Source organism: Eurosta solidaginis, chromosome 1 (assembly GCF_040869045.1).
Source record: "Eurosta solidaginis isolate ZX-2024a chromosome 1, ASM4086904v1, whole genome shotgun sequence".
NCBI lineage: Eukaryota > Metazoa > Arthropoda > Insecta > Diptera > Tephritidae > Eurosta > Eurosta solidaginis.
In genome coordinates this window covers 306,362,439-306,376,517 of record NC_090319.1, presented here as the reverse complement: position 1 = coordinate 306,376,517, position 14,079 = coordinate 306,362,439, and the positions used below count along the sequence as shown (strand labels likewise).

Below are 14,079 nucleotides of genomic sequence, written 5' to 3'. Positions count from 1 at the left end.
AATCGAGATAGGTTTAGACTTCCATATATCAAAATCATCAGTATCGAAAAAAAAATTTGATTGAACCATGTCCGTCCGTCCGTCTGTCCGTCCGTTAACACGATAACTTGAGTAAATATTGAGATATCTTCACCAAATTTGGTACACGAGCTTATCTGGACCCAGAATAGTATTGAAAATGAGCGAAATCGGATGATAACCACGCCCACTTTTTATATATATAACATTTTGGAAAACACAAAAAACCTGATTATTTAGTAAATAATCCACCTAGAATGTTGAAATTTGACATGTGGGCTGACTCTTGATAAAAATTAAAAACAAAATTTTAAATGGGCGTGGGACCGCCCCTTTTATGACTAAGCAATTTTCTATGTTTGGGGAGCCACAACTCGAAGAAAAATAAACATATCGTAACGAAACTGTGTACACATAATTTTCTTATAGCAGAAAATATTTGTAGTAAAAATGGACGGAATCGGTTAAAGACCACGGCAACTTAGATATAAAACAAGTTTAAAAGGGTCGTAAACTAGAATAATAGGCTATAACTTAGCAAAAAATAGTTTTGAATCAATGATATTTCACTTATCAAGTTTTATTGTAAGAAGAAATGGGGAGAAATTTCTCTTTTCAACGGGCGGTGCCACGTGTTATGTAGAAAAGTAATTTATCTGAAATGAAATGTACAATTGAAGCTCACGCTGAGTATATAATGTTGGGTTACACTCGAATTTACTTGTTTATACTCAGCTTAGCGGAGCTCACAGAGTATATTAACTTTGTTCGCATAACGGTACCCCGTAACGGCATAAACTAATCGAGATAGATATAGACTTCTATATATCAAAATGATCTGGGCGAAAAAAGAAATTCATCTAGCCATGTCCTTTCGTCCGTCTGTCCGTAAACACGATGACTTGAGTAAATTTTGAGGTATCTTAATGAAATTTGGTATGTAAGTTCCTGGGCCCTCATCTCAGATCGCTATTTAAAATCAACGAAATCGGACTATAACCACGCCCACTTTTTCGATATCGAAAATTTCGAAAAACCGAAAAAGTGCGATAATTCATTACCAAAGACGAATAAAGCGATGAAACTTGGTAGGTAGGTGTCGCAGAATAGAAAATTAGTAAAATTTTGGACAATAGGCGTGGCACCGCCCACTTTTAAAAGAAGGTAATTTACAAGTTTTGCAAGCTGTAATTTGCCAGTCGTTGAAGATATCATGATGAAATTTGGCAGGAACGTTGCTCCTATTACTATATGTGCGCTAAATAAAAATTAGCAAAATCGGATGTCGCACACACCCACTTTCAAACAAAAACTTTTTAAGTCAAATTATAAAAAAAAATTGAATATCTTTATAGTATATAAGTAAATTATGACAATATTCAACTCTAGTAATGATATGGTACAACAAAATACAAAAATAAAAGAAAATTTTAAAATGGGCGTGGCTTCGCCCTTTTTCATTTAAGTCGATCAAAAATTTACCAATATTTGTGAAATTTGGTAGGGGCATAGCCTCTATGACGATATCTGTTTTCTGTGTAAATGGGCGAAATCGGTTGAAGCCACGCCCAGTTTTGATACACAGTCGACCGTCTGTACTTCCGCTCGGCCGTTAACACGACAACTTGAGCCAAAATCGATATATCTTTACTAAACTTAGTTCACGTACTTTTCTGAGTTCAGTTTATCTTGGTATTAAACATAATTCTATACCAAATACGAAAAAAGGGATGAAACATGGTGATTGGATTGGGTTTTTGACGCAAAATATAGTTTTAGAAAAAACTTTGTAAAAAGGGTGTGACACCATATGAAGTAGAAGAAAATGAAATAGTTTTGCAGGGCGAACTCAAAAGCCCTTGGAATCATTACAGGAATACTGTTCGTGGTATTACATATATAAATAAATTAGCGGTACCCGACAGATGATGTTCTGGGTCACGCTGGTCCACATCTTGGTCGATATCTCGAAAATGCCTTCACATATACGACTAAGGGTCACTCCCTTTTAAAACACTCATTAATACCTTTTATTTGATACCCATATCGTACAAACACATTCTAGAGTCCCCCCCCCCGTCCACATTTATGGCGATATCTCGAAAAGGCGTCCACCTATAGAACTATGGCCCACTTCCTTTTAAAATACTCTTTAATACCTTCCACTTGATACCCATTACATACATGGTGATTTTCCCTTATTTTGTCTCCAAAGCTCTCAGCTGAGTATGTAATGTTCGGTTACACCCGACCTTAGCCTTCCTTACTTGTTTACTGTGTACTTTCTTTCAAGGTATTATAAGGGGTAACAAGGCAGATTTTCGAACAAAAATAACACCTCTATTCTAGTGAGGTTATAACGTTTGTCAGCTGAAATTCCATTTTTAGCTTCATGATTTTTTCTAATGCAGATTTGTTACATAAAATTTCATGTCGTTTAGGGTGACTGGTATTTTATGATCAAAATTGAGTTGAGTGATTGAAAATAACCTGAAAATCGTTGTCAGTCTATTAGAATATTTTACATATTTTGGGAAAAATTGATACAACCATACATCAGGACGGACAAGGCAACAGCTGGTGGATACCTTGTACATCTCTTCAAAGTCTTTCCTCTCGGGATGGGGGAAATATTCAATAAATAATAGTAATATGGTTCCAGATTGCAAATTTTCAAATCGTATCAAATGTACCGCTAACAGAAAAACGTATGCAAAGAAGGCAATTGGGAAAAGTTGGACTACAACAAAGGCACGCCCTTGATGTAACGTGTTTGTAACAGTTCAACCAACGCAGGTGTGAGGATAAGAATCCCACTCCCAGGAGAAAAGGGCTTTGAAGAGCTTTATGAGGTATAAACGAAACAGCTATCGCTTTTGCCGCCCTCATGTCGCGTTGTTTTAATTTATATATATATAATATAATATATATATATAATAAAATACATATATTATATATTTTTACTTACCAATATTTGATTCCTTAAAAATAGATTTTAAAAACATATCAAACACTAACCGCAAAATGAACTCGAATGAAAAATTTGGAATGGGTAATTCCAGCTTATAGTATAAGGGTTGTTATGACAATTAGTGAAATCGAGTACTAAGTTATTTAGGTCGAGTATCTTCATGCGCCGAATTATTAATTTTAAATGAAAGTCTCACAATTTTATTACATCCAAACAACTTATAAATTTCACGAATGACAACTATCAGTTAGTTTAATTAAATGTCAACTTACTTCCCTAAGCGCCATCTGTTGGTAAGTATGTAGTTAAATGGTTAGATGTTGTTTTCAAATTGAACATATGCCTCTAGTGTTCAACGATAGCAAATTACCATGGTGAGATATCTTTTTGCTATGGTGAGAAATCTTTCTAATAGTAATCTGTGAGAAATTGCAATTATTCATTTCATATTGCCAAAAATATGCATTTAAATATATTTTGTTAGAATTTGCCACAGTGCCTTGAAATTGCATTTCAATTTTATTAGCGTGTGTGAAATTAAGAAAATTAAGTCGAATCATGTGTAAGATTTTTTTACGAATGTTCTCCTTTAAAGTTTTAATAGAATATGAGTAAGTAGAGTACTATTTCGTCTAACTAACCCAACCCTAAATGGCAACCCTATTCAAAAATGTCCCTATTGTAATGCGGAGTGAAATACCTTTCGTTTGATACCCATATCGGCATATCTCATGCAATTTTTTTTTTAATTTCGAATAGGTGGCAACCCTAAATGGTAACCCTACTCAAGAATGTCTCTATTGTATTGGGGAGTGAAATACCTTTCGTTTGATGCCCATATCGGCATATCTCATGAAATTTTTTTTTAATTTCGAATAGGTGGCAATCTTGTGAAACATTCTGAGTGGCAACACCTAGGTAAAAAGTCTTAGAAGATGATACATTATCTCTGTGCCAAATTTCATTTAAATCGGTTCAGCCGTTCTCGAGATCGTTCGGCTATACAAATATACAAGAATTGCTCGTTTAAAGTTACAAGATACTTTCAACTTCCTTTACAGTTGCTTATGTTGTGAGTTTTTTTGCTAAATTTTAATAAATTAAATTTCGTGAATTTTATCATCCAATTTCAATTACGTTGAATTTATGTTTTATGGATTATAGTAGGATTTTTATTTCAATGAGTAGAAAAAACAATCATATAAATACGCTAAACTACAGACCAACTAGTCTTACCTCTTTCATGCTGAAGGTTCTGGAAAGGCTCTTAGGTATTCACATTAGGTCGGTACTAGACGGACCCAAGCTTTCTAATCATATATGTAATACTCCTATATTGCTACAAAAAGCTAAGTACATTCCCAAACATCAGAGTGCCGATATATTGCTGTTTAAACGTTTTTGTTTTTGTATTCAATAATCGAATGTACCTAAATTTAAATTTTTTCTTGTCACACTTATGCTGCTACAATCACAAAAATTGTATAGGCTGTCTTGTTTTGATTTCGAATTCAAAACGCATTGCGAGCATTTTCTATTAGCAATATAGGAGTATTACATATATGTTTCTAATGCACATCAAGCGTACATGAAATGCAGGTCTACCGAAAAGAGATCCCAACACTACAAGGAATATACTCTGGCTGCCTTTTTAGATGTAGAGGGAGCCTTTAATAATATAGAAATCAGCGCGCTTACCAACGCCCTGGACAGGGATGGCATACACAGCCTTATCTGCCAATGGACGAAACCTATGCTGGAGTACAGGGTAATGGAAGCCAACATAGGTTTGGTTACAACTACCCGCGATGTGAGCAGATGAATCCCCAGAGAGGAGAGTTCTCTCACCGCTTCTGTGGGTGGTCGCGCTGAACGGGAATCTGCTGGAGCTCAGTAAAAATGGAGTGAAGATTGTATATGCAGACGATTGCGTAATTGCTATATCAGATCCATTCCCCTCGAATAAAAGAACATGTAAAGTACCTACAATTATATTACTGTTGAGGATTTTGAAGTGATACAGCTATTCTCATATTTTCATGAATTAACCAGCAGTTCCTTTAACTGAGGATCTTCTTTTTGATAGCTATCGTCGTATGATTCGATTGCCTCTCAATTCTGCGCGTCACTAATTGAATGCTCAACAAAGTGAGAATAAATATTTCTTAAATTTTGCTTTTTACAATGTTGTTGTTGTTGTGGCGATAAGGTTACTCCCCGAAGTCTTTGGCGAGTGTTATCGATGTGATGGTCCTTTGCCGGATACAGATCCGGTACGCTCCGGTAACACAGCACCATTACGGTGCTAGCCCGACCATCTCGGGAACGATTTATATGGCGAATTTTTTTTTTTTTGAAGTTTTTGCGGGCTCAGCAGTCCAGTTTTAAATATGGGGAAAGAACCGCCCGCCACAGCGCCCCTTACTGTGGTAAGGTCGTCAAATAGGCGCGGTCCGCATAATACCCTGAATTAGGGGTTGGCAGTTCTTGCTCACCGACATCCCGCCGCCTCATATGAGGCAAAACGGCGTAGACGTCAACCCTAAACTGCTCAACCCCACATTCGGGCGCTATTGGGTTCGGCTAAGCCCTCACACCAACGACAAGGTACCTACGCTATTGAGGGAAGGAAGTAGCTACATATATGCTCTATAAAAAATATAAGCAGATTCATACGCTGTGTATAAAATATCAGCTCTGTAACAAATATTCATTGTCATTGTTAAGGCCAATTGGTGCGGTTCGAACGAAGTACCGACTAGCCATACTAAAACAGCAGTAATAAGTTTTAAATGCGTTTAGTACTTAGATAAATAGCGGATTAAATCAAAACCCCCACAGTACTCATTGCGTTAGACCTGTTAAAAGCTTTTGATACGGTCAACCATGGCACGTTACTGCAAGACCTAGAAGGGTCTCTCCTTTCCTCCAAATCTTAAAAGGTGGACCGCAAATCTGTCGGTCGGCAGGCATATGTGCAATTCAGGAACGCAAAATCCAAACCAAGAAGAATTAAACAAGGGGTGCCACAGGGTGGAGTCACTATTATTTCCTACGCCGATGACTGCACAATAATGGTCAAGGCCTAGGCCCAGGCCCACAGATCGATAAGCTTTGTGACAAAATAAACGGCTATCTCCCTGATCTCTCCAGTTTCTTCGCCTCGCCCAGAAACCTTGGCATCCGAACAGGGGCATAAGAAGCCATCTCCGTAAGCGGTTTTTTTTAGGTTTTTTAAAACCATTTTTTTTACGTTTGAAAAAATTACAAAGATCAAGCATTTAAAAACAAAAAAAAGCTTTTCAGTGTATTAAAAATACTTCGATAACCTATTTGAATGCCTTTCTAATTTCTTAGAAATCGGTTGAGCCATTCCGTAGTTATCACAGCTCAAAGGTACCATAATATCAAAAATAAAGAGATGAATTTACTTAAAAATTTTTATAAAAAAAAGAAAAAAAACGCCATTTTAGTTTTTGTATATGTTGTATGTATATATTAAATAGACCTTTCTAAAAAATTTAAAATTTTAAAACGCTTGGCATTTGAAGTTTTTTCCAAGTTTAAAATTTTATTTTTGAAACAAACAATTTTTCAGTGTAAGAAAATTTTTCTGCCGTGTATATTTTCGAACGCCGATTCGAATACCTTTCCAATGGTACCAAGATCTTTGAAATCGGTTGAGCCATTCCGTAGTTATCACAGCTCAAAGGTACCATAATATCAAAAATAAAGAGATGAATTTACTTAAAATTAAAAAAAAAATACGCCATTTTAGTTTTTGGATATGTTATATACATTAAATAGACCTTTCTAAAAAAAATATATTTTATTTTAAAACGCTTGGCCTTTGAAGTTTTTTTTTCAAGTTTAAAATATTATTTTAGGGAAAAAATGTTTTCAGTGTATTAAAATTTTTTTAGAGTGTATCTGAATAGCTTTCCAATGGTACCAAGATCTTTGAAATCGGTTGAGCCATTCCGTAGTTATCACAGCTCAAAGGTAACATAATATCAAAAATAAAGAGATGCATTTACTTAAAATAAAAAAAAAATAAAAAAATACGCCATTTTAGTTTTTAGATATGTTATATATATTAAATAGACCTTTCTAAAGCAATATATTTTATTTTAAAAGGCTTGGCCTTTGAAGTTTTTTCAAGTTTAAAATATTATTTTAGGAAAACAAATTTTTTCAGTGTATTAAAATTTTTTTACAGTATATGTTTCCGTCACTTTTCACGCATTTTTCACAGCTTGCACGCCCACAATTTTTCAAAAATGCACTTTCTAAAAAATATTATTTTTTCTTGAATTTCAGGATTCGCCACTTTGCTAATGTAGTTAGCTATTCTGTACATCGATTTCTGGAAAAAAATTCTGATGTTCTGCCAAAGTTTGTCAGCGGTGCATTGTATCAGAGTAAATTGTCGCTTGTTCAAAGCCTGTTTCCTGAAGGTAATTTCAATAAAATATGCTTAAACAGAGTTTATTAAAATTGATATTATACGAATTAAAGTTGCATTCCCAGAGTGTTTCTAATAGCTAGTCTAGAACTAGAAGCGATACCAGAGGTGTCAACAAGGATCTTAATTAATTTATCTTTATGACATCTATCAATGAACACTTTTAGGGACTTTTAAACGTTTGGACACCCAGCAGAGGTGTTGTTTGAGGCATTATCATTTGTTTGTTGTATTGTCTCAGTGCTAAAACTATTCTTTATTTTTAGGAAATCCCCGTCGTCAGGTGTCACGAAAACCGACTACGCTCAGCTCAAACATTCGTACACAATTGCATACATTATTAGCAATAATCAAAAATCGTCGCACACATTATGTATTTTGTATAAAACCGAATGACTGTAAACAGCCGCACAGTTACGATTTGGCTTTGGTGCAACATCAAGTGCGCTATATGTCGCTAATGCCATTGGTACATCTATGTCGCACGGGACATTGCTTCCATTTGCCGCATGTTAAATTTTTCAATCGTTACAAATTATTAAATAGTTCAACATGGCCACATTATCATAGCGCCTCCGCTGCTAGTGGAAGTACTGTTGACGTTGGTTCAGGTCATGGTTGTAGTATTATTGAAGGTATTGCTCTTATCATACGTAGTTTACCATTGCCAGCGGCAGAATTTACGATCGGTACGAAAAATGTGTTTGTTCGTAGTCCACGCACCGAATATGAACTGGAACAATTTCGAAGAGAGCGCATCAATGAATTAGCCATATTAATACAGACGAAATTTCGCAGGTTTGTGGCAAGAAAGCGTTATTTGCGTATGCGACAAAGTCAAATAATTATAGCAAGTGCATGGCGTACGTGGAGGGTGAGTCCTTTTATATTTATTTTTCTTTTTAGTTAACAATTTAGAAATGTTGTTGTAGACTTAGTTAAGCAAAAATGTTTTTATTTTATTTGTACATATGTATATATTTTCTCAACTGTAAGCTTTTGATTAGTTGCTTAATTTTTGTTCCACTAAAGTATTTAAAAAAGTTTTTGTTTTTATTGGCCTATTGATAATAATGGTTCGAGTTCGAGCTAAACAAAAAATTATCATAAAAGTTATTGGGGCAATTCTCTCAGTAGTCAACGTAGTAACATTTACGCAGATAATATTCGGCGTTTTCTAGACCAAGTATACAACACCAGAGAACGCACCACTTATAAAATAAATATCCTTTCTATTTGATCCTGCGTGTAGAAAACTTTCTACGTTTTCTATGGCTGCTTGTCAGAGAGAATATCCTTATTGTTACAGGCCTTGGGCTGGAATCCGAAGCAAGAGTATTTAAAAAAATATAGTACCTAATTTTTAAGTTTTTATTTTGATTTTGCTTTGAGTAGTATTTTTATGCTCAGCTGAGCAGAGCTCACAGAGCATATTAATTTTGTTCGCATAACGTGTAGTCCGTAACGGCATAAACTAATCGAGATAGGTATAGACTTCAAAATAAATACATATCAAAATGATCTGGGCGAAAAAAGAAATTTATTTAGCCATATTCGTCCGTCCGTCCGTAAACACGATAACTTGAGTAAATTTTGAGGTATCTTAATGAAATTTGATATGTTCGTTCCTGGGCACTCATCTTAGATCGCTATTTAAAATGAACGAAATCGGACTATAACCACGCCCACTTTTTCGATATCGAAAATTTCGAAAAACCGAAAAAGTGCGATAATTCATTACCAAAGACGGATAAAGCGATGAAGCAGAATAGAAAATTAGTAAAATGTTGGACAATGGGCGTGGTACCGCCCACTTTTAAAAGAAGGCAATTTAAAAGTTTTGCAAGCTGTAATTTGGTAGTCGTTGAAGAAATCATGATGAAATTTGGCAGGAACGTTTCTCCTATTACTATATATGCGCTTAATAAAAATCAGAAAAATCAGATGACGAACACGCCTACTTTAAAAAAAAATTTTTTAAGTCAAATTATAACAAAAAATTTAATATCTTTACAGTATATAAGTAAATTATGTCAACATTCAACTCCAATAATGATATGGTGCAACAAAATCCAAAAATAAAAGAAATTTTCAAAATGGGCGTGGCTCCGCCCTTTTTCATTTAATTCGTCTAGAATACTTTTAATGCCATAAGTCGAACAAAAATTGAACAATCCTTGCGAAATTTGGTAGGGGCATAGACTCTATAACGGTAACTGTTTTCTGTGAAAATGGGCGAAATCGGTTGAAACCACGCCCAGTTTTTATACACAGTCGACCGTCTGTCCTTCCGCTCGGCCGTTAACACGATAACTTGAGCAAAAATCGATATATCTTTATTAAACTTAGTTCAAGTACTTATCTGAACTCACTTTATCTTGGTATAAAAAATAGCCGAAATCCGACTATGACCACGCCCACGTTTCCGATATCGAAAATTACGGAAAATAAAAAAATGTCATAATTCTATACCAAATACGAAAAAGGGGATGAAACATGGTAATTGGATTGGTTTATTGACGCAAAATATAACTTTAGAAAAAACTTTGTAAAATGGGTGTGGCGCCTACCATATTAAATAGAAGAAAATGAAAAAGTTCTGCAGGGCGAAATCCAAAGCCCTTGGAATCATGACAGGAATACTGTTCGTGGTATTACATATATAAATGAATTAGCGGTACCCTACAGATGATATTCTGGGTCACCCTGGTCCACATTTTGGTCGATATCTCGAAACCGCCTTCACATATACAACTAATGGCCACTCCCTTTTAAAACCCTCATTAATACCTTTAATTTGATACCCATATCGTACAAACACATTCTAGAGTCACCCCCCGTCCACATTTATAGCGATATCTCGAAAAGGCGTCCACCTATAGAACTAAGGCTCACTCTCTTTTAAAATACTCTTTATTGCCTTCCATTTGATACCCATGTGATACAAACACATTCCAGGGTTACCCTAGGTTCATTTTCCTACATGGCGATTTTCCCGTATTTTGTCTCTAAAGCGCTCAGCTGAGTATGTAATGTTCGGTTACACCCGTACTTAGGCTTCCTTACTTGTTTTGATTTCGCTTTGAGTAGTATTTTTATATATAAACTTACTTATTTGCATCCATTTGTACATATACAGATGTGTTAATTGTTTGTCGTTCGCTTTGAATGCTTTTAATGCATGTGCTGGTTAATTTTAAAGGAATGTCGCTTTACTATGCCACTAAAAATTCGTAAACAGCTGTGGAGTCTTTATCGAAGTGTAAGCATACCATAACAATTACATACAGTGTTAAACAATAAATAAGCAACGCGAAATATTGGGAAGTTGGAATTTTTTTTAACGTATAAAGCTTAACAAAATATTACTTAAATAATGTTATATCGCACACCCCGAGCAAAACCGCAATCAACTCAAAAAATCGCAATGTTCAGGAAACGCGATAAACTGATTATTTCTCTGCAATTTAATTAACATTTTTTTACAAAGTATTTTCTCGCTGACTAGTGAAGGTATAAGTAAATCTAGTTCAGTAGGTATTGAATACAGAAACGCGTAGTTACTCACAACTTCGAAATTTAAAATTTTGATCTAGCTCCCATTTTATCTAGGATCGCACACTTGTCTGTATTAGATACATACAGCAAATCGACTGCTGAGTGGAATATCATTATCGCAGCTGCCGTTTCGAAAAAGCCCTATCTCCCCCAGGTTGTAGCAAAATGTATTGAATTTGAGCTCAGATAGGGTGTTATTAAAACAGTTTTAAATTTATGAATAACAAGCCGTACCGGTGCGCATCTTGCGCAACCAATCTAAAACTCGTTTATCAAATATCAACAGAAATCAGCTGTTCTATCACTCAATTAAAACTTACAGCTTGCATCTGGCGTATGACAGCAACTTCCGGTAATGCAGTGCAAATATTCATAATAGTGCCATAGTACAAATAGATTTCTTTGTGTGCTCACAATGTTGTTGTTGTTGTTGTTGTTGTAGCAATGCTCGCCCCACCTAATAGCCGCGACCGATCACAAATTGTCATCAATATCCTCTAACGGGAGTCCAAGGAAACTTGCCGTTTCAACAGGGGTGGACCATAAGGAAAGGGGTGTTAGTGGCGTTGGTTCCACATTACAATTAAAGAGATGGTTGGTGTCATGTGGGGACACATTGCAAGCGGGGCATACATTTTGTATGTCGGGGTTGATTCTGGATAGGTAAGAGTTTAACCTGTTACAGTATCCAGAACGAAGTTGAGCAAGAGTGACACGCGTTTCCCTGGGGAGTATGCGTTCCTCTTCCGCGAGTTTTGGATACTTTTCTTTAAGTACTGGATTCACCGGGCAATTCCCGGCATAAAGGTCCGACGCCTGTTTATGGAGTTCACCAAGGACCTGCTTGTGTTTTTTCGCTTCATACGGCTGGGTTCTCAGGTGCCGTATTTCCTCAAAATACTTACGGAGATGACTCCTTAAGCCCCTAGGCGGTGCTGGTTCATCAATCAGATGTCTGTTGGGATGCCCAGGTTTCTGGGTATTCAACAGGAACTGTTTGGTCAGCATCTCATTTCTCTCCCTGATGGGGAGTATTCTCGCCTCATTATGCAGATGGTGTTCTGGGGACATAAGAAGACAGCCCGTGGCGATTCTGAGAGCAGTATTTTGGCAGGCCTGTAGTTTCTTCCAGTGGGTAATTTTTAGGCTTGGCGACCATATGGGTGACGCGTAGCACGTAATCGGCTGGCTAATTGCTTTGTATGTAGTCATGAGCGTTTCTTTATCTTTTCCCCAGGTACTGCCAGCGAGGGATTTGAGGATTTTGTTACGGCTCTGAATTCTCGGAACAATTGCGGCTGCTTGCTCACCAAAATGTAGATCCTGATCAAACGTCACACCCAAGATTTTGGGGTGTAGGACAGTCGGTAGCGTAGTGCCGTCGACGTGGATGTTCAAAATGGTCGACATTTGGGACGTCCATGTTGTAAATAAGGTCGCGGAAGATTTGGTCGGTGATAATGCCAGGTTTCGCGAGGCGAAAAAACTGGAGAGATCAGGAGGTAGCCGTTTATTTTATTGCATAGCGCATCGATCTTTGGGCCTGGGCCTGTGGCCATTATTGTGCAGTCATCGGCGTAGGAAACGATTGTGACTCCTTCCGGTGGTGAAGGTAGCTTAGATATGTAGAAATTAAACAAAAGTGGGGATAGGACACCACCCTGTGGCTCCCCTTGTTTAATTCCCCTTGGTTTTGATGTTTCGTTTCTAAATTGCACCGATGCCTGCCGACCACCCAGATAATTTGCGGTCCACCTTTTAAGACATGGGGGAAGGGTAGACCCTTCCGGGTCTTGCAGTAACGAGCCATGGTTGACCGTATCAAAAGCTTTTGATAGGTCTAGCGCTACGAGTACTGTTCTATGGTGGGGGTATTGATTTAAACCGCAATTTATCTGGGTGCTAATGGCATTTAGCGCGGTGGTAGTGCTATGGAGTTTTCTGAAGCCATGCTGATGAGGGGCTAGCTGCAAATTTGCTTGGAAATAAGGGAGCAAAATGGCTTCAAGCGTCTTTGCCACTGGCGATAGGAGAGATATCGGACGATACGACTCACCTATGTTAGCTGGTTTCCCAGTCTTTAGTAGCGGGACCACCTTGGCCATTTTCCATTTCTCGGGTATGACAAAGGTGGAAAAAGACAGGTTGAAGACATGCGCTAAATATTTGAAACCCTCTTTCCCTAGGCTTTTAAGCATCGGCATGGCTATGCCGTCTGGGCCCACTGCTATGGATGGTTTAGCGCGACCAATGGCGTCCTCAACCTCTTTAGCGGTGATGGTGATTGGTGACGCGCTGAATTTGTGTTTATGTGCGTATCTATTGGCTCTCCGTCTATCTTTGTCGACCGTAGGATGCATTATATATTGTCGGCAGAAAGCGCTCGCGCATTTTTTCGCATCCGACAGCACTTTGTCGCCAAAGGCGATGGAAACTTTGTCTTTGTGCTTAGTCGGATTCGATAGGGACTTTACGGTGGACCAAAGTTTACCCACACCGGTAGAGAGGTTACAACCTCTTAGGTGCTCCTCCCATTTCGCCCGCTTGTGTTCGTCCACAAGCAATCTGATGCGTTGGTTTATATCCCTTATTTGGGGGTCGCCTGGATCAAGCTGTCTTATAAGGTCACGTTCTCTCGCTAAGTTTGCGGCCTCCACCGGGAAGTGGGCCGGATTTCGGGAATTCTCCCGGCGGGAATGAAACGTGCCGAGGCGGATTCAATGACCTTACGGAAGGCACGCTCCCCTTGGCGGGCATCAGTCGGGATAGGGAGGGCAGCAAAGCGGTTGTCTGTAAAAGATTTATATTCTTCTCACTTTCCTTTTTTGAAGTTTATGAAAGTGCGTTTTTCGGTGACGATGAAGTCGGCGGTACGCTCGAGCGAAACAAGTATGGGCAGGTGGTCGGATGCAAATGTTACCATCGGCTGCCAGTTGACGCAGTTTATGAGTTCTGCGCTCACGATTGAGATTCTGGCGAGCTGTGACAGCTTCCTACCATACGTGTTTGGGGCGTCTCCGTTTATTGTGCAGAACGTAGTTTCTTCTATTTGATCCGCCAACATCTC

General features: G+C 37.7%; 2 protein-coding genes across 6 annotated transcripts in view; one reads left to right on the top strand and one right to left on the bottom strand.

Annotated features, from left to right (window-relative positions):
• The window catches only part of Invadolysin (leishmanolysin-like peptidase, invadolysin), a 165,975-nt gene that overhangs the window by 100,445 nt on the left and 51,451 nt on the right, over window positions 1-14,079 (bottom strand). The window lies entirely within an intron of this gene.
• Myo95E (Myosin 95E) overlaps window positions 1-14,079 on the top strand; it is a 65,743-nt gene that overhangs the window by 16,836 nt on the left and 34,828 nt on the right. The window contains exons 13-15 of one of the 2 annotated variants that reach the window (XM_067761421.1): window positions 7,310-7,446; window positions 7,721-8,328; window positions 10,657-10,716. In XM_067761421.1, coding sequence (XP_067617522.1) covers window positions 7,310-7,446; window positions 7,721-8,328; window positions 10,657-10,716 — 805 coding nt within the window. The remainder of the gene's footprint in view (window positions 1-7,309; window positions 7,447-7,720; window positions 8,329-10,656; window positions 10,717-14,079) is intronic. The other variant, XM_067761422.1, reaches the window with a different exon arrangement.